Raw genomic sequence first — 26,847 nt, 5'->3', positions numbered from 1 at the left:
TGTTAGACATGGCTCATTGACATGTCTTGGGGGGATATCTGGGAGTGGAAAAAACGCAGGAACAGATTGTGCAGAGGTTCTATTGGCCCCGATGTAAGTATTGCAAGTCTTGCCCTACATGCCAGTTAATCGCCCCCACCTCTCACTTTCGAAGTCCCATTGTGCCTTTGCCCATTATTGTAGAGAATTCAAGAGAATTGGTCGGTCCCCTGGTTGAATCTGCTCGTGGGCAACATCAATATGTTGCCACAGCTCGCATTGATGTGCCATCCTGAAGAAGATCCCACAGGAGACCATCCGCCGCCTCATCAGGAGCATGCCCAGGCATTGTAGGGAGGTCAAACAGACACGTGGAGGCCACACACAATACTGAGCCTCATTTTGACTTGTTTTAAGGACATTACATCAAAGTTGGATCAGCCTGTAGTGTGTTTTTCCACTTTAATTTTGGGGGTGACTCCAAATCCAGGTCTCCATTGGTTAATAAATTTGATTTCCATTGATGATTTTTGTGTGATTTTGTTGTCAGCACATTCAACTTTGTACAGAACAAAGTATTCAATGAGAATATTTCATTCATTCAGATCTAGGATGTGTTATTTGAGTGTTCCCTTTATTTTTTTGAGCAGTGTATATTGGTTATCCTGGACTATGCCACACGCTTTCCTGAAGCGATTCCACTGAGAAACTCCTTCGCAAAGAGTATAGCCTGCGAGTTGGTCCACGTTTTTTCCCCAAAGAGGCTCACCAAAGGGAGATACTCACCGACCAGGGAACTCCCTTTATGAGTAAGGTGATGAGGGAGTTATGCAAAGTCCTGCAATTTTCCCAGGTGAGGACTTCAGTATACCATCCTATGACAGATGGCCTTGTCGAAAGGTTTAACAAGTCTCTGAAGAGTATGCTGAGGAAGGCCATAGAAAGGGCCGCAGAGACTGGGATTGTCTCCTACCGTATCTGTTGTTCTCCATCTGAGAGGTTCCACAGGTCTCTACAGGTTTCTCGCCATTCGAACTCCTGTATGGCTGACATCCGCGGGGTCTCCTGGATGTCGCAAAGGAAACCTGGGAAGCAGAGGGCTCGCCCCACTGGAGCGTCATTGCGCACGTCACTCTGATGCAGGAAAGGATTGCAAAGGTGATGCCCATTATAAAAGAACATCTCCTCCAGGCACAAGAAGCTCATGCCAGAGTCTACAACCGGTCAGCCAGAGTGATGCAATTCAATCCGGGAGACCGAGTCCTAGTGCTAATTCCTACAGTAGAAAGTAAGTTCTTGGCCAAGTGGCAAGGGCCGTATGAGGTGGTGGAATAAGTGGGTGAAGTGAACTACAAGGATCATCAACAGGGACAACGTAAGCCGTACCAGATATACCACGTCAACCTCATCAAGCCGTGGCAAGACAGAGAGGCTGTGGAAGCTCCATGCTTGCTGGGCAAGCTAGAAGGTGACGTTGGAGGAGTCGCAATAGCGGAAACGCTACCGAAGGCCCAGAAACAGCAGTGTCGAGAGTTGCTGCAGAAGAACCGGGATCTGTCTACAATAATGTACTGCAACTACGCTACATCTCATGAGCTAGAAGTCCGATAATGTCCATTCCCTAGTGTGCATGTCCGGAAGTGACGTATTTTACACTGAAACGCTAGATAAACATGGAATCAATGGCGCTATATAAATTAATAATAATAATAATAATAAAAAAACTGATTGCCGCCGCTCCACTCGTACCTGTGACTGCCATTGCCCTTAGTTATCATTCCACACCGGAGAGGATCTAGGATCATTGTCACGAATGCGCATGCCCAGATGTCTGCGTTCCATGCCGGAGCGCATATGGTATTGGATTGCATTCTACCAACAGAAAAATCCTCTCTCTGAGATCAGCGTCATGGGAGACTAAAAACAACTATTGCACATCCTCCCATCATGCAATAGGCATGTAGATCTACTTTATCACTACAAAAAATATGGGATGGTGGCCCACAGTATATTCCTAAATGGTCAAATTTGACCCCTATTGCATAATTAGAAATACACAAGGAACACCACACTTGTTAGTTACTAAATAGTATAAGTGGGATATAACTGATAAGAAATAATTCTGATATAGAAGCTCAGATCTCTTGAAGTAAAACAGTATGTGAACCTCATTCACAGGGAACTGAGTAGCAATGGGTAGAATATAAAATCCAAAAATGTAATCCAGAATGGGGCTGTATTCACACAAAACAGGCATAGAAAATTTGCTCATTGAGTCCCTTAGGGGCTCGTGAATCCAGTCTGGAAATCCACTCACTTTCCTTTTTGAGGATACATCTATTGTGATCACCTCCTCTCACATTGGGTTTAACCACCTCAATGATGCAAAAGGAGATGTCTTCGTTTTCACCTCAATGTACACTGTTCATGTGTCCCATTAATGAGGTGTGTCCCGACCATGGCGTATTTCGCCCAAATGCCCCCCCACAATCCTCTTGGTCTTGCCTACATATTCTACGGGGCAGGTGCATGTGGCCACATATACAAGTCCTAAGGTTTTACAGTTGGAATAATCCCTCTGGAAAAAGGCTTCACCCGTAGATGAACTTGAGAAAGATTTATATGGTCTCATCCAATTACATGTACAACTTTCTCCACATCTAAAGAAACCACAGATTCTTCTATCTAGCCAAGTCCCTTTGGGTGTAGTTTTTTATAGAAACTATGCACTAAACGGTTCCTAATTGACCAACCCTTTATGAAAGTTATTGTGGGAGTAGATCCCAGAGCACCCTCAGGTCCGGGTCGACCACAAGTACATACTAGTGTTTTCTGAGGATATTAAAGATACGGTCACTGTGATTGTGACAAGTTTCTATTACTTGTGTTATCCCATATTTTTCTTGGTCTCTTCGTTAGGCATGGAGGAGTGTCTGTCTCTCCTGTTTTTCTGCAAACTATTGTGCAGAATCCAAAATGTACTGTGGATACCTTCTTCCCTGAATCTGGTGTTCATGTCTATTGCCTGTATATTAATATCTGTGACATTAGAGCAGTTTCTTCTCAACTGTAAAAATTGGCCCTTGGATATTGCTTGTTTTTTTTTTTTAGTAATTTAATAGTTTATTAGTGCTCATAGGTTAATGGTAGATGAGTGTCCCTAGGGTCCCATCCCGTACTTTCTTGATTGGTACATCAAGGAAAGGCAACTGGTAATAATTAAACTCTGATATAAATCTAAGGCCCACTCTATGGATATTGAGTTCCCTGACAAATTCAAGAAATTGCTCACTCGTCTCTGACCAGATGATAAAAATGTTGTCAATATATCTATATAATACCCCAATGTATGGATGCCATCAGTTATGATCATCCCTGAATATTGTGGATTTCTCCCACCCGCCCAGGAATAGGTTAGCATACGAGGGGGCACAGGGGCTCCCCATCGCAGTACCCCTGAGCTGGTGGAAGTACTTCTTGTCAAAAAGAAAGAAGTTATGAGTAAGAGTGAATTTTAGAAGATCCTCCATGAAGTCATTATGTCTGCTACACTAATGATCTCGATTTCAAGAAACGACTTACTCCTCTGATATCATCCTCACGCGGTATATTACTGTACAAAGCCTCGATATCTAGTAAGTAGTGTTGAGCGACTATGTTCTGTCCGAGTATGCTCGGCCCGAGCTCCGAGTATTTATAGCTGCTAGGTGATATGGTTGAATCGCTCCCGTGTGCATGATTTGCAACTGTTTGACAGTTTTATTACATGTGAGGAAAGTGTAAGAAATAGACATTCCTCACATGTAATAAAACTGTCAAACAGTTGCAAATCATGCACACGGGAGCGATTCAACCATATCACCGAGCAGCTATAAATACTCGGAGCTGGGCCCGAGCGTAGTCGGCGAAAGGGTTAATAGAACATACTCGCTCAACACTACTAGTAAGGCTACTCCTCTGATATCATCCTCATGCGGTATATTACTGTACAAAGCCTTGATATCTAGTAAGGCCTGCTCCCCTACATGCAAGTATACATGCTCGAGGGTATACATGTAGGGGAGCAGCCAAAGGGAAAACCAACTCCAGAGGGATTATTCCAACTGCAGGACCTCAGGCGGTACTGTGGAAATATTATACTGTGTGTGGGGGGGGAGGTGGAACGGTGGGAATATAATCTACACCTGTTTATAGGGAATGTGTTCATTCCCTTGTAATCTTCATATATTTCATGTTCATCCCAAGATAAACAAGAAAACCATAATATCTCTCCATATATTTGGGCCTGTAAGTTTTTATGTTCATTCTTTTTAATTATTCCTGATCATCATTCTTTTTAGTACGTCCCGGAACATTAAACTGTGTGGGGGGCATCATACATCCTGCATAAGGGGCATAATGGGGGCATCATACATCCTGCCTAAGGGGCATAATGGGGGCATTACACTGTGTGGGGGCATCATACATCCTGCATAAGGGGCATAATGGGGGCATTACACTGTGTGGGGGCATCATACATCCTGCATAAGGGGCATAATGGGGGCATTACACTGTGTGGGGGATCATACATCCTGCATAAGGGGCATAATGGGGGCATTACACTGTGTGGGGGACATCATACATGCTGCATAAAGAGCATAATGGGAGCATTACACTGTGTGGGGGCATCATACATACTGCATAAGCTGCATAATGGGGGCATTACACTGTGTGGGGGCATCATACATCCTGCATAAGGGGCATAATGGGGGCATTACACTGTGTGGGGGCATCATACATCCTGCATAAGGGGCATAATGGGGGCATTACACTGTGTGGGGGCATCATACATACTGAATAAGGGGCATAATGGGGGCTTTACACTGTGGGGCGGAATCATACATACTGCATAAGAGGCATAATGGGGGCATTACACTGTGTGGGGGCATCATACATACTGCATAATGGGAATAAGGGGAGCATTACACTGTGTGGGGGCATCATACATACTGCATAAGGGGCATAATGGGGGCATTACACTGTGTGGGGGCATCATACATACTGCATAAGGGGCATAATGGGGGCATTACACTGTGGGGCATCATACATGCTGCATAATGGGGGCATTACACTGTGGGGGGCATCATACATCCTGCATAAGGGGCATAATGGGGGCATTACACTGTGGGGTCAGTAAAGGGGTCCTGTACTATGAGAACAATACGTTTCCTCCCTTCCTGTCTCCATAGTTGGGTCGTATGTATCTATTACAGGAAACAGAACAAAAACCTTATGATTCTTATAAAGGGGCAACACAAGACCCCAAAAGAGTCTCCGTGCTGAAGAGGTTATATGCCCCCTGGGCCCAGTAATGGGGGAGCTCCACATACCCCCACCTGCAGAGCCGCCACCACATATATGGCTGCTCTGTGCGCACAGGACCTGTGATGAGGTCACAGGAGGGGAGGAGTCAGGGGTCACATGATCAGGGGCCTCAGTGGATGCAGGACTCTGCTGTGCTGGTTGTCATGGTGCTGGATGAGCTGAAGTTTATGTGTGGGGTCAGGAGGGGTTTACAGTGTGGATGTAGCAGAGCCGCGTATGTACGAGGTGTACGGAGCAGAGCCGCGTGTGTACGAGGTGTACGGAGCAGAGCCGTGTGTGTACGAGGTGTACGGAGCAGAGCCGCGTGTGTACGAGGTGTACGGAGCGGAGCCGCGTGTGTACGAGGCGTACGGAGCGGAGCCACACGTGTACGAGGTGTACGGAGCAGAGCCGCGTGTGTGCGAGGTGTATGGAGCGGAGCCGCGTGTGTACGAGGTGTACGGAGCGGAGCCGTGTGTGTATGAGGTGTACGGAGCGGAGCCGCGTGTGTACGAGGTGTACGGAGCAGAGCCACGTGTGTACAGAGCGGAGCCGAGCGTGTAAGAGGCGTACGGAGCGGAGCCGTGTGTGTACGAGGTGTACGGAGCAGAGCCGCGCGTGTACGAGGTGTACGGAGTGGAGCCGTGTGTGTACGAGGCTTACGGAGCGGAGCCGCGTGTGTACGAGGTGTACGGAGTGGAGCCGTGTGTGTACGAGGCTTATGGAGCGGAGCCGCGCGTGTACAAGGTGTATGGAGCGGAGCCGTGTGTGTAAGAGATGTACGGAGTGGAGCCGTGTGTGTACGAGGTGTACGGAGCGGAGCCGTGTGTGTACGAGGTGTACGGAGCGGTGCCGCGTGTGTACGAGGTGTACGGAGCAGAGCCGCGTGTGTACGAGATGTACGGAGCAGAGCCGTGTGTACGAGGTGTACGGAGCGGAGCCTCCTGCCGGGCAGAGACGCCGTTTCCCTCATCGCCGCTGCTGTTGCGCGCAACGTGCGCAGCTTCCAGGGCACTGTGCTTAGGCCGCACGCGCCGTCATAAAGAGTCCCAGGCCAATGGCCGGAGGACCACTCCTATATAAAGCACCTCCTCCAAAATGGAGGTGCCTGTGCAAGGTTGTTGTTTGTGTGCTAACACTCTCCTCAGCCCTCAGGTTCCAGTGCCTGCCAGCCTGTCTGTTAGCCGTGCCCGCCAGCCTGTCTATCAGCCTTAGGCGCCAGCCTGTCTGTCAGCCTTGCCCGCCAGCCTGTCAGCCGTGCCCGCCAGCCTGTCTACCCGGATCACCTGTCAGGCCACCTGCCGTGCCTGCCTGCTTGCCAACCCGGATCACCCGTCAGATTACCTGCCGTGCTCTCCCGCTGTACCTGTCAGCTTCAGCCATCTGACCCGTGGGAGTCGCCTGCTCTCACACAAGGTCGGTCTCAGTGTGGTACCTGGTCCACCTGCCCGGTCCCTCCTTGGTTCACGGAGTCTACTAAGCTACCATGCGACCAGGGTCAGTCCGAGTAGGCACTTAGTTACGCCCCTCTGGTCCCTCCTTGCACCCCAGCAAAGAGGTTCCACCACCCGGATCCGTAACAGTTTGAACAGGACATGGAACCCGGTGGCTCCCATGCTCCTTTGCTCTCTGACCTTTACCAAGAGGTCTCTCGCCAGAGATCCCAACAGGATACTATCCTGTCCTATCTGCAGACAGTCAACTCCCGCCTGGACGCGCTGTCCACCCCTACTGTGTCCACCTCTAACCAAGCGGCATCCGCTCCAGCGGCACCTCAACCCTATGGCGCTGTGGCACCCAGCTTTGGACTAGGGCTCTCTGCGCCTCCACATTTTGGTGGTGATCCCTTCCTATGTCGGGGCTTCATAATTCAGTGCACGCTGCACATTGAACTCCTGGCACACCAGTTCACCTCCGACCGGACCAAAGTGGCGTTCATCGTGTCTCACCTCACCGGAGAGGCGTTGGTGTGGCTTAACCCTCTGTGGGAGAGAGGGGAACCTCTGGTGTCCGATCTTCAGGCTTTCCTCGTGGCCTTCCGGAAGATATTCAATGAGCCCGGACGAAAATCTTCTACCGCCTCCTCACTTCTCCGACCCTGCCAAGGAAGTCTCACTGTGGGGCAGTATGCCGTACGTTTCCGAACCCTCGCATCTGTACTTGCCTGTAACAGTGAGGCCCTGGTGTCCACCTTTTGGGAGGGCCTTTCCGGACGGATCAAGGATGAAGTAGCCAGTCGTGACATACTTCCCTCCCTGGACGACCTGGTGTCATTAGCTACCCGGATTGACATCCATTTCCTGGAACGCGCTAAGGAGATGACCCGTGAGAGGAAACCTCTGCGTTTCGCTCCCGTCCTCCAAAGTCCAGTCTCGCAACCTGCACTCCCCCGGGTGTCTTCTCCAGAGCTGATGCAAATCGACCAAGTCAAGATGGTCAAGTCTCGCCAGGAGACCCGTCGTGCCGAGGGGAGTTGCTTCTATTGTGGCAATAATGAGCATCTTATCCGCTCTTGCCCGGTGATACCGGGAAACTCCAGTGTCTAGAACCGCTCGGAGAGGTCATTCTAGGCAAGAATCTTTCCTCTCCGCACTTGACTCTGTCCGTTTCCGTTACCAGTGGTGAGACCCGCTTTTTCGAGACTACCCATCTGGATTCCGGAGCCGCTGGGAATCTCATCCAACAGGCCGTTGTGGAGCGTTTTCAGATTCCTACCATACGTCTGGCGGACCCTTTAGCAGTCTCCTCTGTGGATGGAAAGCTTCTACCTGAAACCATCTAGCTGGTCACTGAGCCAGTAACTCTTCAGGTGGGAATGCTGCACTCGGAGAAGATCTCCTTTTACGTACTGTCCGGTCTCTCTCATCCCATCTTGCTTGGCCTGCCTTGGTTACAGAGACATGAGCCCGTCCTGAATTGGAGCTCGGGAGAGGTGCTCCGTTGGGGTCAGGAATGCCATAAGACCTGCCTGGTTCCAGTTCGTCCTGTTCGACCCCCGTCTACTCCGGCTAACCTACCTGGCCTGCCAGCACCCTACTGGTCCTATGCGGACGTTTTTGATAAAAAGGAGGCAGAGACAATACCACCTCATAGGCCGCATGATTGCCCCATCGATCTAATACCTGGTGCTTCACCTCCTCGCGGGCGAATCTACCCCTTGTCGTTGGCCGAGACCCGTGCCATGTCTGAATATATCGAAGAAAATCTTGCTAGGGGATTTATCCAGAAATCCATCTCTCCAGCTGGAGCAGGATTCTTCTTCGTCAAGAAGAAGGATGGCTCTCTTCGTCCTTGTATCGACTATAGGGGTCTAAACCAGATTACCATCAAGAATAAGTACCCCCTGCCTCTCATCTCAGAGCTGTTTGACCACCTAAAGGGCGCAAAGGTCTTCACTAAACTCGACCTGCATGGAGCATACAATCTGGTCCGGATCCGACAGGGAGACGGCATTCAACACCCGGGATGGTCACTACGAGTACCGCGTGATTCCCTTCGGTCTCTGTAAAGATTCAGCCGTCTTCCAGGAGTTAGTAAACGATATCTTTCGAGATCTCCTGTATTCCTGCATAGTGGTGTACCTGGACGATATCTTGGTGTTCTCCCCTGATCTGCCCTCTCACCGGAGGGATGTTCGTCAGGTACTGCTGAGGCTCCGGAAGAATCGCCTGTATGCTAACTACGAGAAATGCCTCTTTGAGCAGACCTCCCTGCCATTTCTGGGGTATATCATCTCGGAGACCAGACTGCGGATAGATCCCGAGAACATGTCTGCCATCTTAAAGTGGCCCCGACTGGAGGGGTTGAAGGCTATTCAGCGGTTTCTGGGATTCACTAACTATTACCGCCTCTACATTCCTCATTTCTCTTCCCAGACAGCTTCCATCACAGCTCTTACCCGTAAGGGAGCAAATTCCAGGGAGTGGTCTCCTGAAGCAGAGAATTTCTTTATCTCTCTTAAACAAGCCTTCTCCTCCACTCCTGTGCTACACCATCCTGATGGCAATAACCAGTTCTTCGTGGAGGTTGATGCCTCTTCCTCCGGAGCTGGAGCAGTGCTCACCCAGAAATCCTCGTCCGGGCGAATGGTGACCTGCGGCTTCTTCTCCAAACTCCTCTCTCCGGCCGAGTGTAATTACTCCATAGGAGATTGAGAACTGCTGGCCATCAAATTAGCGCTGAAGGAGTGGCGCTACTTGCTTGAGGGGGCTCTGCACCCGGTGGTCATCTACACTGACAATCTCGCGTATTTGCAGACCGCCCAGAGTCTTAACCCGCGTCAGGCCAGATGGTCTTTGTTCTTTGCTCGATTCTGCTTCAATCTCTATTACCGCCCGGCAGGCAAGAACATTAAAGCCAACGTTCTATCCCTCTCTTTTCTGTCTTCCGACCTGGAGGAGGAGCCTCTACACATCATTGATCCCTCCAGAATAATGACTGTTGCTCCGTTTGACCTGTCTCATCTACCTCCTGGTAAGACCTTTGTAGCGGCTCAAGATCGGAAGAGGGTCTTACTCTGGGGCCATTCATCCAAACTGGCTGGCCGTGCCAGCCAGAGGAAGACACTTCTGATCATTGCCCGGCACTATTGGTGGCCCACCCTGCGCAAGGATGTTGCGGATTTTGTCGCGGCTGGTTCCTCTTGTGCCCGTAACAAGATACCTAGGCAACTTACAGTCGGTCGCCTCCTTCCTCTTCCCGTGCCTTCCGCTCCGTGGCAACATATTGCAATGGATTTCATCACGGATCTCCCTATATCGGCCAGTTGTACAGTCATTTGGGTGGTCGCTGACCGCTTCTCCAAGATGGCTCACTTCATCCCTTTGCCTGGTCTTCCGTCTGCACCTGTGTTAGCTAATGACTTCATCAGTCACATCTTCTGTCTCCACAGCTTACCCTTCCGCATTGTCTCGGACCGAGGAGTTCAGTTCACTTCTCGCTTTTGGAGAGCCACGTGCAAGCTGCTGGATGTCTCTTTGGATTTCTCTTCTGCCTATCATCCTCAGTCCAATGGTCAAGTGGAAAGTATCACTCAGATCCTTACCAGCTTTCTTTGGCACTTTGTCAATGCTCACCATAGCGATTGGGTTGAGCTCCTGCCCTGGGCTGAGTTTTCCTATATCAACAATGTGAGTGAGTCCTCTGCTAAGTCTCCGTTTTTTGTGGTCTAAGGTCAACACCCCCGGATTTCGTTTCTTGTCTCTGCTGCAGTGGACAATCCTGCCACGGAGTCTCTCGTCAGTGAATTTTCTGTGATTTGGGAGGACACTAGATCTGCACTTCTTCAGTCCTCCGAGCGGATGAAGAAGCATGCTGATAAGACATCTGGATCCGCCTCAATTCCGTCCGGGAGACAAGGTCTGGCTTTCTTCCAAATATATCCATCTCAAGATACCATCATATAAGTTGGGTCCGCGGTTCATCGGTCCGGTCGAGATTCTGAACCAAATAAATCCAGTGGCTTACAAGCTGAAACTACCGGCCTCCTTACGTATTCCCAACTCCTTTCACGTGTCTCTCCTCAAACCTGTTGTCCTTAATTCTTTTTCTGACGATCCAGGTACCGCTCCAGCTCCAGTCTCCGCTGAGGACATCTTTGAGGTAGAGAACATTTTGGCCATCAAGAGGGTAAGAGGAAAGACTTTCTTTCTTGTGGATTGGAAGGGGTTTGGAGGTGCCTGTGCAAGGTTGTTGTTTGTGTGCTAACACTTTCCTCAGCCCTCAGGTTCCAGTGCCCGCCAGCCTGTCTGTTAGCCGTGCCCACCAGCCTGTCTGTTAGCCGTGCCCGCCAACCTGTCTGTCAGGCGTGCTCGCCAGCCTGTCAGGCGTGCTCGCCAGCCTGTCTGTCAGTCGTGCTCGCCAGCCTGTCTGTCAGGGGTGCCCGCCAGCCTGTCTGTCATCCGTGCCCGCCAGCCTGTCTGTCAGCCGTACCCGCCAGCCTGTCTGTCAGCCGTGCCCGCCAGCCTGTCTGTCAGCCGTGCCCGCCAGCCTGTCTACCCGGATCACCTGTCAGGCCACCTGCCGTGCCCGCCTGCTTGCCAACCTGGATCACCCGTCTGGCTACCTGCCGTGCCCGCCTGCTTGCCAATCCGGATCACCCATCAGGCTACCTGCCGTGCTCTCCCGCTGTACCTGTCAGCTTCAGCCATCTGACCCGTGGGAGTCGCATGCTCTCACACAAGGTCGGTCTCAGTGTGGTACCTGGTCCACCTGCCCGGTCCCTCCTTGGTTCACGGAGTCGACTAAGCCGCCGTGCGACCAGGGTCGGTCCGAGTAGGCACTTAGTTACGCCCCTCTGGTCCCTCCTTGCGTCCCAGCACAGAGGTTCCACCACCCGGATCCGTAACAATGTCATGTGTTTGGAAGCTTCTCAGACACACATGTGGATTTATTCTAATGCACACCTGAAACACACTGCTTCTTTGTGCAGCATCATGGGAAAGTCTAAAGAAATCAGCCAAGATACCAGAAAGAGAATTGTGGACTTGCACTTGTCTGGCTCATCCTTTGGTACAATTTCAAGATACCTGAAGGTGCCTCGTTCATCTGTTCAAACAATTATACACAAGTACAAACAAGATGGAAATGTCCAGCCATCATACTGCTCAGAAAGGAGATGGGTTCTGTGTCCCAGAGATGAACGTGCTTTGGTCCCACATGTACATATCAACCCAAGGACCAAAGCAAAAGACCTTGTGAAGATGATGGCGGAAGCTGGTAAGATTGTGCCAATATCCACAGTGAAACGAGTACTATATCAACATGGGCTGAAAGGCCACTCTGCCAGGAAGAAGCCATTACTCCAAAACAAACATAAAAAAGCCAGATTAATGTTTGCAAATGCACACAGGAACAAAGACCTTAATTTTTGGAGACGTCCTGTGGTCTGATGAAACTAAAATTCAACTTTTTGAGCATAATGACTATTGTTACGTTGGGAAGAAAAAGGGAGAAGCTTGGAAGCCTAAGAACACCATCCCAACTGTGAAACATAGGGGGGCAGCATCATGTTGTGGGGTTGTTTTGCTGCAGGAGGGACTGGTGCACTTCACAAAATAGATGACATCATTAACAAAGAAGATTATGTGGCAATACTGAAGCAACATCTCAAGACATCAACCAGGAAGTTAAAGCTTGGGCGGAAATGGGTCTTCCAAATGGACAAAGACCCGAAGCATACTGCCAAAATGGTAACAAAGTGGCTTAAGGATAACAAAGTCAATGTTTTGGAGTGGTCATCACAAAGCCCTGATCTCAATCCTATTGAAAATTTATGTGCAAAGCTGAAAAGGCAGGTGCGAGCAAGGCGACCTACAAACCTAGGTCAGTTACACCAGTTTTGTTAGGAGGAATGGGCCCAAATTCCGACCAACTATTGTGAGAAGCTTGTGGAAAAATATACCAAACGTTTGACCCAAGTCATTCAGTTTAAGGGCAATGGTACCAAATACTAATGAAATGTATGCAAACTTTTGACTTTGCAGTAAGTAATAAAAATGTCTTAAAAACATTCTCTTTCTCTCATTATTCTGGCATTTGGCAAATATAAAAAATGATGGTAATCCTAATTGACCTAAAATGGGAAAGGTTTATTCTGATTTCATGTCAGATATTGAGAGAAACATGCAGATGTGTCTTTTTTTATAGTGTATGTAAACTTCTGGTTTCAACTGTATATATTGTATCATGTGCCCCCAAAAATCTGCACTTTATTCCTCGTTGGTTTTGAGTTAGTTACTCAAATCTATACCCTTGATGTCAATACAATGCAGTTTTTTATTCTAAGGCCCCGACCCCACTATCAGTATTCGGTCAGTATTTTTTCTCAGAAATGGGGGGTAAATGCAGAATTGGTGACTTGTTTCCATTATACCTTTTCTCTGATTGTTCCTCACCTGGTTTTGGCTCCCACTCCTGAGAAAAAATACTGACCAAATACTGATAGTGGGACCGTGGCCTAAGATCGCTAGTGTTTCTAGTTAGGTAAGGATGAGTTTGCTTTATTATTTAATTTTCATTGCAGGGGACATTGGCTTCAGCTGGAATGGGCGTTATGGTGAGTAGGGTTTAATTTAGAACAATAAAAGGTCTCTGTGTTTATTTCAAATAAAATATTTTATTCATGGTGTTGTAGTTATTTCACATATCACTTTCACCACGGTGTTAGTAATGGGGGCTTCTTATAGACGCCTCTCCATTACTAACCGGGCTTGATGTCAGCTGGCCTTATAAGCTTACATCAACTCCAACCCTATAACCCCACTGCCACCACTACAGGGCAGTGGGCAGAGCGGAGGCTAAGTGCCAGAATTGGTGCATCCTATGGATGCACCACTTCTGGGGCGGCTGAGGGCTGCTGTTTCTAGCCTCGGAGGGGGCCAATATTTATGGCCCCTTACTAGGCTATTAATATCAGTCCCCAACTGTCTGCATAGCCTTTGCTAGCTGTTAAAATAGGGGGACCCCACATCATTTTTTGGGGGGTCCCCCATTTTAATAGCCTGTGAAGGCTAAGTATTCAGCTGGGGGGGCTGATATTAGTAGCCAGGGAAGCTCCGTGGGTATTACCCCCTTTCCAGGCTTCAAACATCTGCCCCGGCTGTCTGCTTAACCCTTGCTAGACTATAAAATAAAATTTTTTTTTTTAATAAATCTTTTAATTTAACAATAAATTACAAGTACAGTAACCAACACTGTCACTGTACTAATTATATACATGACTGACACCTTTCTATCTATTCTATGTGTATAGATATTCTTTCTATTCTAAATTGTCGGGTACCGATGTATTGTAACTGTATGCGGCTGATGAATTGCCGGCTTTTAAAGAGACGGGTGCGTGAAAATCGGAGGGCACTCGCATGGTCCGAGTGCTGTGCGATTTTTTTTCACACACCCATTGACTTACATTGGCAAGTCTCGTCTGAGATAACTGGCAAATTGCAACATGCTGTGAATCAGCCCGATTTCAGCTGAGAAAAAAAATCGCAGATGAGATGTCACTCATTCATTAACATTGGCCCGAGTACAATTTGATTTTTTATTGCTCTTTCCCAACTAAAGCAGAGAGGGAAAGCAAGTGGCGGATGCTGGGCTGTGATGGGTGGTGAAACCCCGACCACAGCACATCAATCAAGCGGGAATGCATCACTTGCTCACGCCCGACTGCAGTGGATGTCAGAGCCGGCTGCAGGCGGGGTCACGTGATTCCTGGTGACCTGCCAGCAATAGCGCCGCTCACAAGCAATAAAGAACAAGCAAGTGTGAGGCAGTGACCGGGATCGTATATGAGAGACGTTATATATCCCCCAGAATGTGTACAGAGACCTATTAAATCCATTGGAGTGCATTGCAGTCACAAACTCACCTGCGGCTGCAATGCAGGAATGAAGGTGAGCATGGACCTTGTCAGGCTATCTGGCTAAGGTAGATTAGAAACCTGGCAGGGCCTTCATTTCTTGGAGGAGGTTACAGGAAGGCAGTGGGGTGGCCTCCTCCCTCCAACCTGGGTTTTCCAGTGTCTCTTGCCACAGGTCCTTTAAAAACCCTGCACTAAGGATTAGTGTTGTTCAGTGTTGGGACCTGCTAGGAGCATAGCAGGAAAGCTTGGCGGACCTGTGAGCGGCTGAATCCACGCCTGGGAAGGCTTTGCATCCGTCAGGCTCTGAGCGGCACGGCGCGGCCGTTGCCCCCGGCAACCGTTGTTTAAAGGACTTCTGTTAACCTGGCTGCGAACCGGAGAACTTTCTGTTAACCAGTGAGTTGCTGAAATAAAAGCTGTTTATGTTGGACTTGCTTGGGTCACTGCCTCAGTTATTGCACGGTGTGAACACCGCCGCCTTACAGCTTGGTGGAGAATGTGGGCAGTGTGACTGAGGCATACCCCACCGGCAGCTGCATGACCACAATATGGCCGGCCACTTTTCAGCCCCACCCCGTGGACAAAATGGAGGAGCTGTTAAAACAGCTGGTACTCACCCAGCGGCAACAGCAGGAGCAGCACCTGAGTCTCCAGTGGCAACAGCAGGAGCGGGAGCAGCAGCATTCTCAACAGCAGCTGCTACTGTACCAGCAGCAGCAGAAAACAAATGAACTGTTGATGCAACAGATTGCTGCCCTGCGGGAGACGCCGACGGCACCAGCCCCGGAACGTCGAGAGGCCCGGGACAAGGTTCGTTCCGCTTTGAGGAAGATGGGACCGGAGGACGACGTGGAAGCCTTCCCAACCACTTAAGAGCACACCGCGGAGCGGGAAAACCTACCAGCCGGCCAGTGGGCAGAAGTGGTGGCTCAGTTTCTGGTCGGCGATGCCCAAAAGGCCTACTTCGACCTCAGTCGGGAGGACACCCAGGACTACCAGAGGCTCAAAGGTGAGATCCTTGCCCGACTGGGGGTCAATATGTACATGAGGGCTCAGCGCGTATTTTCATGGCCTATGTGGAGACCCGACCCACCAGGTCTCAGGCTTATGACCTTTTCAGCTGGTAAAAAGGTGGCTCCAGCCTGAGTCTTTGACTCCAGCCCAGATGGTGGAGAGGGTGGTGGTCGACCGTCTGGTGAGGACTCTGCCAGCCGCTATCCAACATTGTGTGGGGCAAGGGGACCCCGTCACCCTCGACCAGGTGGTCAGCCTGATCGAGCTCTACTCGGCCACTCAGGACTTCATCTGAGACTCTGTCCCCTCGCGGCTGTCACGCCGATCCCTGCCAACCCAGGAACCGGTAAAGGGGTCGTGTCCCTCTGCTGAGGACAGTCAGCACCGTACCCGTGCTGAAGGGGTACCCCGGAGTGAGAGTGTCAGGAGACCGGTTCCCTCCCAAACGGTCATAAGACCTAATAGTAAATCCATCATGAGGTGCTGGCGGTGTCAGGGGCTGGGACATGTGGTTACTAACTGCCCCCTGACTACGGAACCCATGGACTGCGAGTATAACCGCCGGGTCTCAAGGTATGCCCAGATCGTCTGCACTGCGAGTGCCGATCCCTCGGACAGTGAGCCTCAACTGTGCCAGGTACTGGTTAATGGGTACCCCACGGAGGCCCTCCTAGACTCGGGGAGCTTAGTGACTTTGGTACATGGGTCGCTGGTGGCAGGAGACAACCCCAGTGGACGGACAGTCGGGGTTGTGTGTATCCATGGGGACCTCCGAGAGAACCCAACTGCGGAGTAAGTTTTGTCCACGCCATGTGGAGACATAAAACATGTGGTGGGGGTGGTAAAAACCCTTCCCTATGGGACTGTGTTGGGAAGAGACTTGCCCCTGTTCTGGACTCTGTGGAAAAACAAAATCCACTCTCCCCCGGTAAAATTTGTTACAGATGCTGTACCCGATGAACCCGAGTCAGTGGTACCTGCCATAGGGGTGTCCAACCTAGGGACAGAGTGTGACCCCGATAGGTCTCCCCTAGAGGTGCTGGCAGGAGAGGTCGAGGAGACCCCATTGATCCCCGAGCTGGAAGTGTCCCGGAGCACGTTTGGGACAGCTCAGCTACTGGATCCCATTCTGACTCGGACGCGGGAACGGGTGTTGGAGGTAAATGGCATGGCTCAACAGCCCGGGGCAGATACTGTATTTCCACGCATGGTAGTCAACGGTGAGTTGCTCTATAGAGTAGACAAAATCAGGGATTAGGTCATGGAACAGTTAGTGGTACCTCAGTCGTACCGTCGGGCAGTTCTGGAGTTGGCACACACACACCTGCTGGGTGGACACTTAGGGGTTAAAAAGACGCAAGACCGTATCTTGAAGCGGTTCTTTTGGCCAGGGATTTAAGCGGAAGTCCAAAAGTACTGCGAATCCTGCCCCGAGTGTCAGTTGACCACTCCCACCGCCAGTTTCTGTAGCCCATAGGTACCCCTGCCAGTGATAGAGATACCTTTTGAAAGAATTGCAATGGACTTGGTAGGGCCCATTGTAAAATCCGCTCGTGGCCACCAACATATACTGTATACTGGTGGTCGTAGACTATGCCACCCGGTACCCGGAGGCTATTCCGCTACGCCACACCTCGGCGAAACTGATTGCATGGGAGCTGTTTGCCATGTTCTGTCACCTTGGACTACGTAAGGAGATCCTGATGGATCAAGGGACCCCTTTTATGTCCAAGGTGACAAGGGAACTGTGCAAACTACTAAAAATTAAACAATTGCGCACCTCAGTGTACCACCCTCAAACTGACGGGCTAGTAGAACGGTTCAATAAAACCCTCAAGTCCATGTTAAAAAAGGTGGTTTCTAAGGACGGAAGGGATTGGGACATGTTACTACCCTACTTGATGTTCGCCGTCCGTGAGGTACCCCAGGCTTCCACAGGGTTCTCTCCCTTTGAGTTATTGTACGGCAGACACCCCAGAGGTGTGTTGGACATAGCCAAAGAGACGTGGGAACAAGAGCCAACTCCACATAGCAGAATAATTGAACACATGGCTAGTATGCAGGACCGGATTGCGGCGGTCATGCCCATCGTGAAAGAACATCTGTTAGATGCCCAGGCAGCCCAGAGGCGCACATATAATAAAAGAGCCACGATCAGGTCTTTTAACAAGGGCGATCAGGTGTTAGTACTGATACCCACAGCCGAGAGTAAGCTCATGGCCAAATGGCAAGGGCCATATGAGGTTCGAGAGAAGGTGGGGGCTGTATTGTCACAAAAAGTGAATGGTGAAGAGCACCCAGTCACCTACTTGAGTAGAAAACTTGTCCCGGCAGAGAAAAACTATGGCGTGAAAGAGAAGGAGCGTTTGGCTATTAAGTGGGCCTTGGAATCGCTATGTTATTTACTCAGGCGGCAGTTCCGCCTGGTGACAGACCACTCATCCTTGGTATGGATGAGGAATGCCAAGGAGAGGAATGCGCGAGTCACCAGGTGGTTCCTGTCACTGCAAAATTTCAGTTTCTCTGTAGAACATCGCCCTGGGAAGTCGCAGACAAACGTGGATGCCCTGTCCCAGGCACCCTGTATGGTGTCAAATGTTCAACCCCACAAATTTGAACAGAGGGGGGGGATATGTGAGGCAGTGACCGGGATCGTATATGAGGGATGGTATATATCCCCCAGAATGTGTACAGAGACCTATTAAATCCATTGGAGTACACTGCAGTCACGAACTCACCTGCGGCTGCAATGCAGGAATGAAGGTGAGCATGGACCTTGTCAGGCTATCTGGCTAAAGCAGATTAAAAACCCGGCAGGGCCTTCATTTCCTGGAGGAGATTACAGGAAGGCAATGGGGTGGCCTCCTCCCTCCAACCCGGGTTTTTCAGTGTCTCTTGCCACGGGTCCTTTAAAAACCCTGCACTAAGGATTAGTGTTGTTCAGTGTTGGGACCTGCTAGGAGCATAGCAGGAAAGCTTGGCAGACCTGTGAGCAGCTAAATCCACGCCTGGGAAGGCTTTGCACCCATCAGGCTCTGAGTGGCCCGGCGCGACCGTTGCCCCGGCAACCGTTGTTTAAAGGACTTCTGTTAACCCGGCTGCAAACCGGAGGACTTTCTGTTAACCCGTGAGTTGCTGAAATAAAAGCTGTTTATGTTGGACTTGCTTGGGTCACTGCCTCAGTTACTGCACGGTGTGAACAGCGCCGCCTTGCTCAAGGTATTTACAAAAAGACTTGTTGGAACAATTTAAATCCATGGGGGCATTGTTAATAGTAGTGGACAACCTCTTTTAGGTCTGGAGGGAGGTCGAAAGGTATCTTTTGGTAGATAGTGACTGGGCCAAAAGAGTTGCTAACCGCAGACGTAGGAAGGCTCCTGTCTTTAGGGTGGGGAATTTTGTGTCGTTGTTCTCAAAAAATCTGCGCTTAAAGTTCACATCTAGAAAGTTTGCACCTAAATTTGTAGGTCCTTATAAAATTATTAAAATTTTAAATCCTGTGACAGTTAAGTTGCAACTTCCTATTGCCTGGAAAATCAATAATTCTTTCCATTCTTCTCTTTTAAAAAAATTTGAGGGGACCTCAAAGCATAATTGAGGTTGATTTGGAAGGGTATCGGGAGTATGAGGTATGGCGAGTTCTTGGTTCCATGTAGGTCAGGTACCATCTGCATTATCTCATTAAGTGGAAAGATTATGGTCCTTAAAATAATTCCTAAGTTAATTCGCTGGATCTTCATGCGATCAGATAGACAGATTATTGGGTGGGGCTGGGGAAAACCCAGAAATCATGGTACACATTGGTACCAATGACAGAGTTAGAGGGAGGGGGAAGGTCTTTAAAAATAATTACGGGGAATTAGGAGAGAAGCTGAAGTATAGGTGGTGCTTTCAGAAATACTGCTGATTCCACTACGTCACTAGAAAGTCAACGGGAGCTTAAGGAGATAATTAAGTGGCAGGAAGAAAGGGTTTGGGTTCATGGAGAACTTGGCTGACTTCTCTGTCAGCTACAGGCTCTACAATAAGGACAGGCTGCACCTCAATGGGTAGAATGCAGCTGTGCTGGAGGAAAAATGGTCAGATGGATGGAGGAACTTTCAAACTAGGATCTGGGGGATGGAGGCTAGCTGTGCAAATAAGGGGTAGAGTAGACAGTGAGACAGTAGGGGTCAATGAGGATTTAGGGGAGCTGGGACATTCAAGGAAAGTAAGGAGGAGAAGTGGCAGTAATAAATGTGCTAATAGTATTAAATGTCTGCAGGCAAACGCAAGAAGTCTTGAAAACAAAATGAATGAATTAGAGACTCACACACAGACTACGATGTGGTGGGCATTACAGAAACCTGGCTGGATGAAAGCCATGACTGGGAGACAAGCATAGAGGGTTACACTACGTTCAAATGCATAGGAAAGAAAAATAGGTAGAAGGGTGGGTATTTTTGTTAAAACCAACTTAAGACCTCGAGTTCAATGATGACATGGGGGGGGGGGGGCTTTGACAATGTAGAGCACACATGCCCAACTCTGGGTGATTATATTTGACTGGCGACACTAGAACCACCACACCTATGTGGGGCCATTATTCTGCGTGGAGGACTTTGTGGGGCCCATTATACTGTATGGAAAGCTATGTGGGGCCCATTATACTGTATGGAAAGCTATGTGGGGCCCATTATTCTGTATGGAGGACTATGTGGGGCCCATTATACTGTATACTGGTTGGCCCACGACTTTGTCAAAGTTTTTCATTTTGGCCCTCTGCATGTTTTGAGTTTTACATCCCTGATGTAAAATCAGTATGGGTAAATGTACATGGAGATGGCAATAATGCAAAGCTGCTAATTGGACTTTGCTACAAGCCTCCTAATATAGCTGAACACGTAGAGGATGATATGCTGCAACAAATTAAAAACAAAAACAAGTCATGGTGAAAAGTGTTGGCTCCCTTGAAATTGTGCCAGAAAATGAAGTAATTCTCCCAGAAAATTATTGCAATTAAATGTTTTATTATACACATTTATTTCCTTTGAGTGTATTGGAACAACACAAGAAAACAGAGAAAAAAAGGCAAATTTAACATAATTTCACACAAAACCACATAAAATAGACCGGACAAAATTGTTGGCACCTTACCAAAAATGTGGGTAAACAAATATGAAAATCACACCTAAAACCAGATAAAAAAGGGAGAAGTTGATTCAATCTTTGCATTGTGTCCATATGTGTGCTATACGAAGCATGGAGAAAACAGAAAAAGGAGAAGAGAACTGTCTGAAGACTTGAGAACCAAAATTGTTGAAAAATATCAATAATTTCAAGATTATAAGTCAATCTTCAAAGATCCGGATGTTCCTTTGTCCATGGTGTGCAACATAATCAATGAATTTACAACCCATAGAGTCAAATATGGTGGAGGTTCAAAGATGTTTTGGGGTTGTTTTGCTGCCTCTGGCACTAGGTGCCTTGACTTTGTGCAAGGCATCATGAAATCTGTAGATTAGCAAAGGATTTTGGGTCACAATGTAGTACCTAGTGTCAGAAAGCTGGGTTTGCGTCCTAGGTCATGGGTCTTCCAGCATGACAATGACCCCAATCATACTTTAAGAAGCACCCAGAAAATGGAAGGAAACAAAGTGCTGGAGAGTTCTGACCAGCAATGAGTCACGATCTAAATCCCATTGAACACCTGTGGAGAGATAAAATTGCTGTTTGGAGAAAAATATTAAAATTTGAGAGTCCTCAAAGGTTGATACCATCTTTTCAGTTAGCCATTAGTCAGTAAGCTTTCGAGACTACTCAGGTCTCATCATCAGACATAGTATAACACAAGATCTGAAGAGTCACATATTTATACACAACAGGGCACAGGAATAATGCAATAGATAAGACAAGTGGCGTGAAGCAGAACTATTAGTATGGGAAAAGGAGAAGGAGTTGTGGCCAGAAAAATGTTTGGCAACAAATAGATCTATTCTTTTTTTCTTTTATTGCGTGGCGATGAGAATTCATCCTTTTTCTACGTTTTTGCCCTGTCTCCCCTACATACAGACCCCCAGTTGGACATTTGGTACATATAATTAAGTACACTACATTAGATGTGATGCAGCTGAAAGTACCTGGGATCTTGTGGTCCTGATGTGAGTTGGGAATCTTTATCTTGTCCGTGGTCATTATAAATGGACGGGTTTTACATATACAGTCTGTGAGGGTGAATTTTGTAAGTTTCACCACAAAGGTGAAACTATCCTCCAGGTCAGTTTGCTTTACCTCCCTGTACCTTTTCATTCTAACAATGTTAGGTTTCTGGGAGATTATACTTGTTCCTTTTATTTTTGGTTCAACTTAGCTTGCCTTCTTTGCCCTATATGATTGTGTTTTTGTTTCTCACTCAGGGTTTTTGTATTTTACTTCATACTTTCCTTTCCCCTTGTTGACAGTGTGTTGTGGCCTCCCCTCTGGTTCCTCAAGAGGTACCAGAAATTCCTCAACAGCTTATTAGGGAGTTAGGTCCGTGGTGGCGTTTTTGGTTGTGCAGCTAGGGCCTTTCTAGTCTGTACAGAGACTAGTTGGGTGTAGTTGCGGCATTCTCCCCTGTGTGGGTTCTCCGGTGCCTATCAAGATGCGCTTTCCGGTTAAAATGTTTCCCACATTTTGAACATGAAAAAGGCTTCTCCCCTGTGTGAGTTCTCTGATGATTGTTAAGATTTGATTTCGATGCAAAACATTTCCCACATTCTGAACAGGAAAATGGCTTGTCTCCTGTGTGAGTTTTCTGATGTGTGATAAGATATGCTTTCTTTGCAAAACATTTCCCACATTCTGAACATGAAAATGGCATCTCCCCTGTGTGAGTTCTCTGATGTACGATAAGAGTTGATTTCTCTGTGAAATATTTCCCACAATCTGAACATGAAAAAGGCTTCTCCCCTGTGTGGGTTCTCTGGTGCTTATCAAAATGTGATTTCTTGTTAAAACATTTTTCACATTCTGAACATGGAAAAGGCTTCTCCCCTGTGTGAGTTCTCTGATGTTGGTTAAGATTTGATTTCGATGCAAAACATTTCCCACATTCTGAACAGGAAAATTGCTTCTCTCCTGTGTGAGTTTTCTGATGTGCGATAAGATTTGATTTGTTTGCGAAACATTTCCCACATTCTGAACATGAAAATGGCTTCTCACCTGTATGAGTTCTCTGATGTATGATAAGAGTTGATTTCTCTGTGAAATATTTCCCACAATCTGAACATGAAAAAAGCTTCTCGTCTGTGTGGGTTCTCTGATGCTTAAGAAATTTTGATTTCTGGTTAAAACATTTTCCACATTCTGAACATGGAAATGGCTTCTCCCCTGTGTGAGTTCTCTGATGTTGGTTAAGATTTGATTTCGATGCAAAACATTTCCCACATTCTGAACAAAAAAATGGCTTCTCCCCTGTGTGAGTTCTCTGATGTTTGTTAAGATTTGATTTCATTGCAAAACATTTCCTACATTCTGAACATGAAAATGGCTTCTCACCTGTGTGACTTCTTTCATGCCTAACATGATCTGATTTCTGATTAAAACATTTCCCACACTTGGAACAAGAAAATCTATTCTTCGCTGTGTGAATTTTTTGATGTTTAAGAAAAGACTTTTTGAGAGGAAAACTATTTCTATATTCTGAACGTGAAAATGGCTTCTTTGCTTTAGGAGCACTTCGTTTTTTAATGCTTATTTTGTGACTTTGATTTTCCATAGTAGTCAGTAATGAATCAGAAGACAGGACCTGTTTCAAAGGATCAGATGACAGATCTTTGCTGTGAAGGGGTGATGGTATATCTGGAGTAATGGTTTTCACTTCAATTGTATCCTGTGGGATTTCAAGATCATCTGATTTAGAAATTGAAGATGTCAGCTGTCCCTCTGATCTCCTGGTACAGTCATCTGCCAAGAAGAAAACCAATTATTATTTTTTAATAAAAAATCCTTGAATTTTATATTTCTGAACAATTGTACTTAAACTGTCCGTAAAAAGGCAAGTTATGTATATAAAAAAATTCAATTATTCACCAGGAGAATGACCGTTCAGAGTCTAATAGAAAGCCTCATACTATGAACCAGTAGAGCATGGTGTTCATTCTGTCTCTCTCATCTCACAAAAAAGCAAAGCCCCACTCAGGTCCATCATCTGTCACTGGAAAAACAGAGGTTTCCACATTATTAGGGTCTCAGGGGCTCTTGAACATGGCTTCCATAAACCAATCCAGCAATATCAGCTCTCCAAAAGTCAGATCCCCCCTTGCTTCTGAGCCTTGCAGTGCGCCCAAACCACACTCAGCATCCATGTGTTTGGCATTACTATAGTGAGAAGATCCCACTTAATTTATGGCGTGTCTCCTGGAGCACAATCTGGGCAATAAAATGGCATATTTGCAATTTTCACTCTCCAACATCCACTGTGTGCACAGGTGTGTCCCATCTCCTCTGGGAAGTCTACTTCTCCTCCTGCTTCGACTCCTGTGACGTCTGCTTTTGTCACCAGGCGCCGCCTTATTCATTCTGCAGGCGGCGCTGGTGATGGAAGAGACATCAGAACCAGAAGCTCTATGAAGCGCAGGCTCTGTTCAGCCAGTAAGATTAGGGTGCCTGGGACCTGTAGTACCATCCAGTCTGCCAGTATGGGTGTGTGTGCTGTCCAGCTGGAGTAATCTGCTCCCGGCTTCAGCCAACTGGAAAGCACCACACCCTACTAAAGCTGGAAGCATATTGCCGGAAGCTGCCAGATACAGCCTTGTTCTCCTCTGGTTCAGTCATCTGTGCTCAGCTCCCGGCTTGTGTATTTGTTTCCTGTTGTGACCCCGGCCAGTTTACTGAACTACTGTTCTGACCCAGCTACCTGACTATTCTTCTTGCCATCTCACACCACAGAACAGCAGGTAACACCATGGCCCAAGCCTAGGGGTCTCTGTGTAAGTCCAGATCTATGTAGAGGGGTTAAAAGAGTGATGAGCAAAGTAATTTGTGAAATCTGTAAATGGGGTATATAGTGCCAAGCCTATTTGTGGTGGCCATCTTTTGAGCTGCCAGGTGACCATGAACAGTGCCCCCAATAAACTGTGTCTGCAAACTATTCCAGCAAGATCTGCATTCAAATAGCTAAATGTTGCTCTTTTCCTTCTTAACCTGCTATGTGCCCACACAGTAGTGTACAACCGTATATATGGTATTGTCAGATTCAAGAGAAGTTGGAAAATAATTTGTAAGGTCCATTTGTTTCCTTTAATCGTTTATGAAGAATTCCAAAGTTATCACCATATAAAGTGACACACGTCAGATTTGAAAAATGGGCCCAGATAGGAACACAAAACTGGCTACAGGAAGGGGTTAAATCAGTGAATTTTGGGCTCTAACTACTGTAGTCAAAAACTGTGAGTACAGACAATAACACATCTACTGAAATTAACAAACTCCGCTATCTTCTTCAGTAATAAATGAGTAACTAGTGGTGAAACCTCTCTGGGGTAATTAGAGTATGGGGCTCGGTGGCTCTTGGCAATCTAAACTATCTATCTATCTAAACTAAGGGCCAATATTTTCTGTCAGATGAGTTTCTTGAAGAAATACTAAACATTTAAAGGAAACTTTTTAAAATACTGCAGAGCTGAGGTGTCTTAAATTTAGATCTCGGGCATTTGGAAGAGACAATGGAGATCTTTTTTTAAAGACTACCAGGGAGTTACAGACTCACATAAGTGAGGCCGGCCGATCCCACCACAATGAAACTACATACAGAATGAACTTGTAAAAAAAAGAAAGAATATAAAAACATGTAACATCCCCAACAACAACGTATGTATGAGGGGAGAAATCCAACACTAAACCGGAGTCACACTCATTTATGGTGGACCATTGGAGCTACTATGAGTTCTGACCAGGAGAGTAGAGAAAGTATTAGAGCTCCACATTTCAGGAGAGATTGTGCAGTAATCTGAATTCCTTAGGATTGAAAACAATGGAATTTATCTTTAGCCATGCCAACACATCTCCTGCAGGCGTGAATAAATGTATATTACAGCCATCAGCCACGCACAGCTTAGAGATATATCATGGCACAGGTGTAATGTTTTTTATGTAGTTTATCGCAATCCTGTTTAAAGGGAAACTCTGTTGTTATTGTACAGAAATTCACACTTGGCCCTCACTGCACATTTAATGTTGTCGATCATAAAAGTGAAGTTTGGCCAGAAAGACTGGACCTGGTCTTGTAGGGACCATATGAGCACATTCAGCAGCACAGAAGGGAGAGAAGGTAGATTCATCCAATAAGATATCAGGGTTCTAGGAAGCCAACAGCATCATTACCCTCCACTTTCTCTTACAGGCCCATCATAATATTTTTCTGTGAGTGATTTTCTCACTTGTCAGCACATTCTACGTACGCTGTCATTTGGCTTTGTAGTTTAAAGATCTGGACAGGTAAGGGTCAGCGTCTCCTAATCCCAGGGGGTAGGTGGATCCTCCAGGTTGTAAGTTCTATAGAAAAGTACTTTAAATACCCAAAGTCATTTGAACAGTTTTGGGTGGAGGAGAATGTTGTGGCCTAGAGGCAAAATGGTGATCACACGATTGTGATACGGCCGGACTACACCACCGATAAAGCAGCCACAGCCGGTGACTGAGAAGAATCTGTGACTTCTCAGCATTTAGTGGTCACTACTCACCTGGGTAGTCATATGTAGGAATCTCCTCTTTACACCGCTCATCACCCCTCACATATGTCTCTGTGGTATTAATATGGGTCAGATCTTCACCCTGAAACAAATATTGTAAAAGTCACAGACAGATGGAGAAGTCCCATCTATGATCAGCTCTAATCCTGCCATCTCCACCGTTCTCATTACACAAGTATAAAATATATAATACTGGTGGATAAAACAAACACACACACACTGATAGAATCCGGCACTCAAAATTGCAGAAAGTATAATTTTAATTGTATAGTTAATAGTCCAACAGGAATATAAGAAGAGCAATCCACATAAATGTAAAGTTTCGGTCGTTAAACCACGACCTTCATCAGACGGATTGCTAGTGAAGCAGGACACCAGTAGTAAGCAGCGCTAGGGAGCCGGGGCATATAATGCCAAGCGGAAAGCCGCTACTTACTA

At 47.4% G+C, this 26,847-nt stretch overlaps 1 protein-coding gene across 1 annotated transcript in view; it reads right to left on the bottom strand.

Annotated features, from left to right (window-relative positions):
- The window catches only part of LOC141212785 (uncharacterized), a 100,941-nt gene that overhangs the window by 18,444 nt on the left and 55,650 nt on the right, over positions 1-26,847 (bottom strand). Inside the window, exon 6 of the mRNA XM_073665092.1 lies at positions 22,293-23,273. Within this exon, the coding sequence (XP_073521193.1) occupies positions 22,293-23,273 (981 nt within the window). The remainder of the gene's footprint in view (positions 1-22,292; positions 23,274-26,847) is intronic.

Source organism: Phyllobates terribilis, unplaced genomic scaffold (assembly GCF_046119375.1).
Source record: "Phyllobates terribilis strain yellow unplaced genomic scaffold, ASM4611937v1 Scaffold_186__1_contigs__length_3700242, whole genome shotgun sequence".
In the NCBI taxonomy this organism is placed as follows: domain Eukaryota; kingdom Metazoa; phylum Chordata; class Amphibia; order Anura; family Dendrobatidae; genus Phyllobates; species Phyllobates terribilis.
Note: the sequence above shows the minus strand (reverse complement) of the source record. Positions and strands in the feature narration are given on the sequence as shown.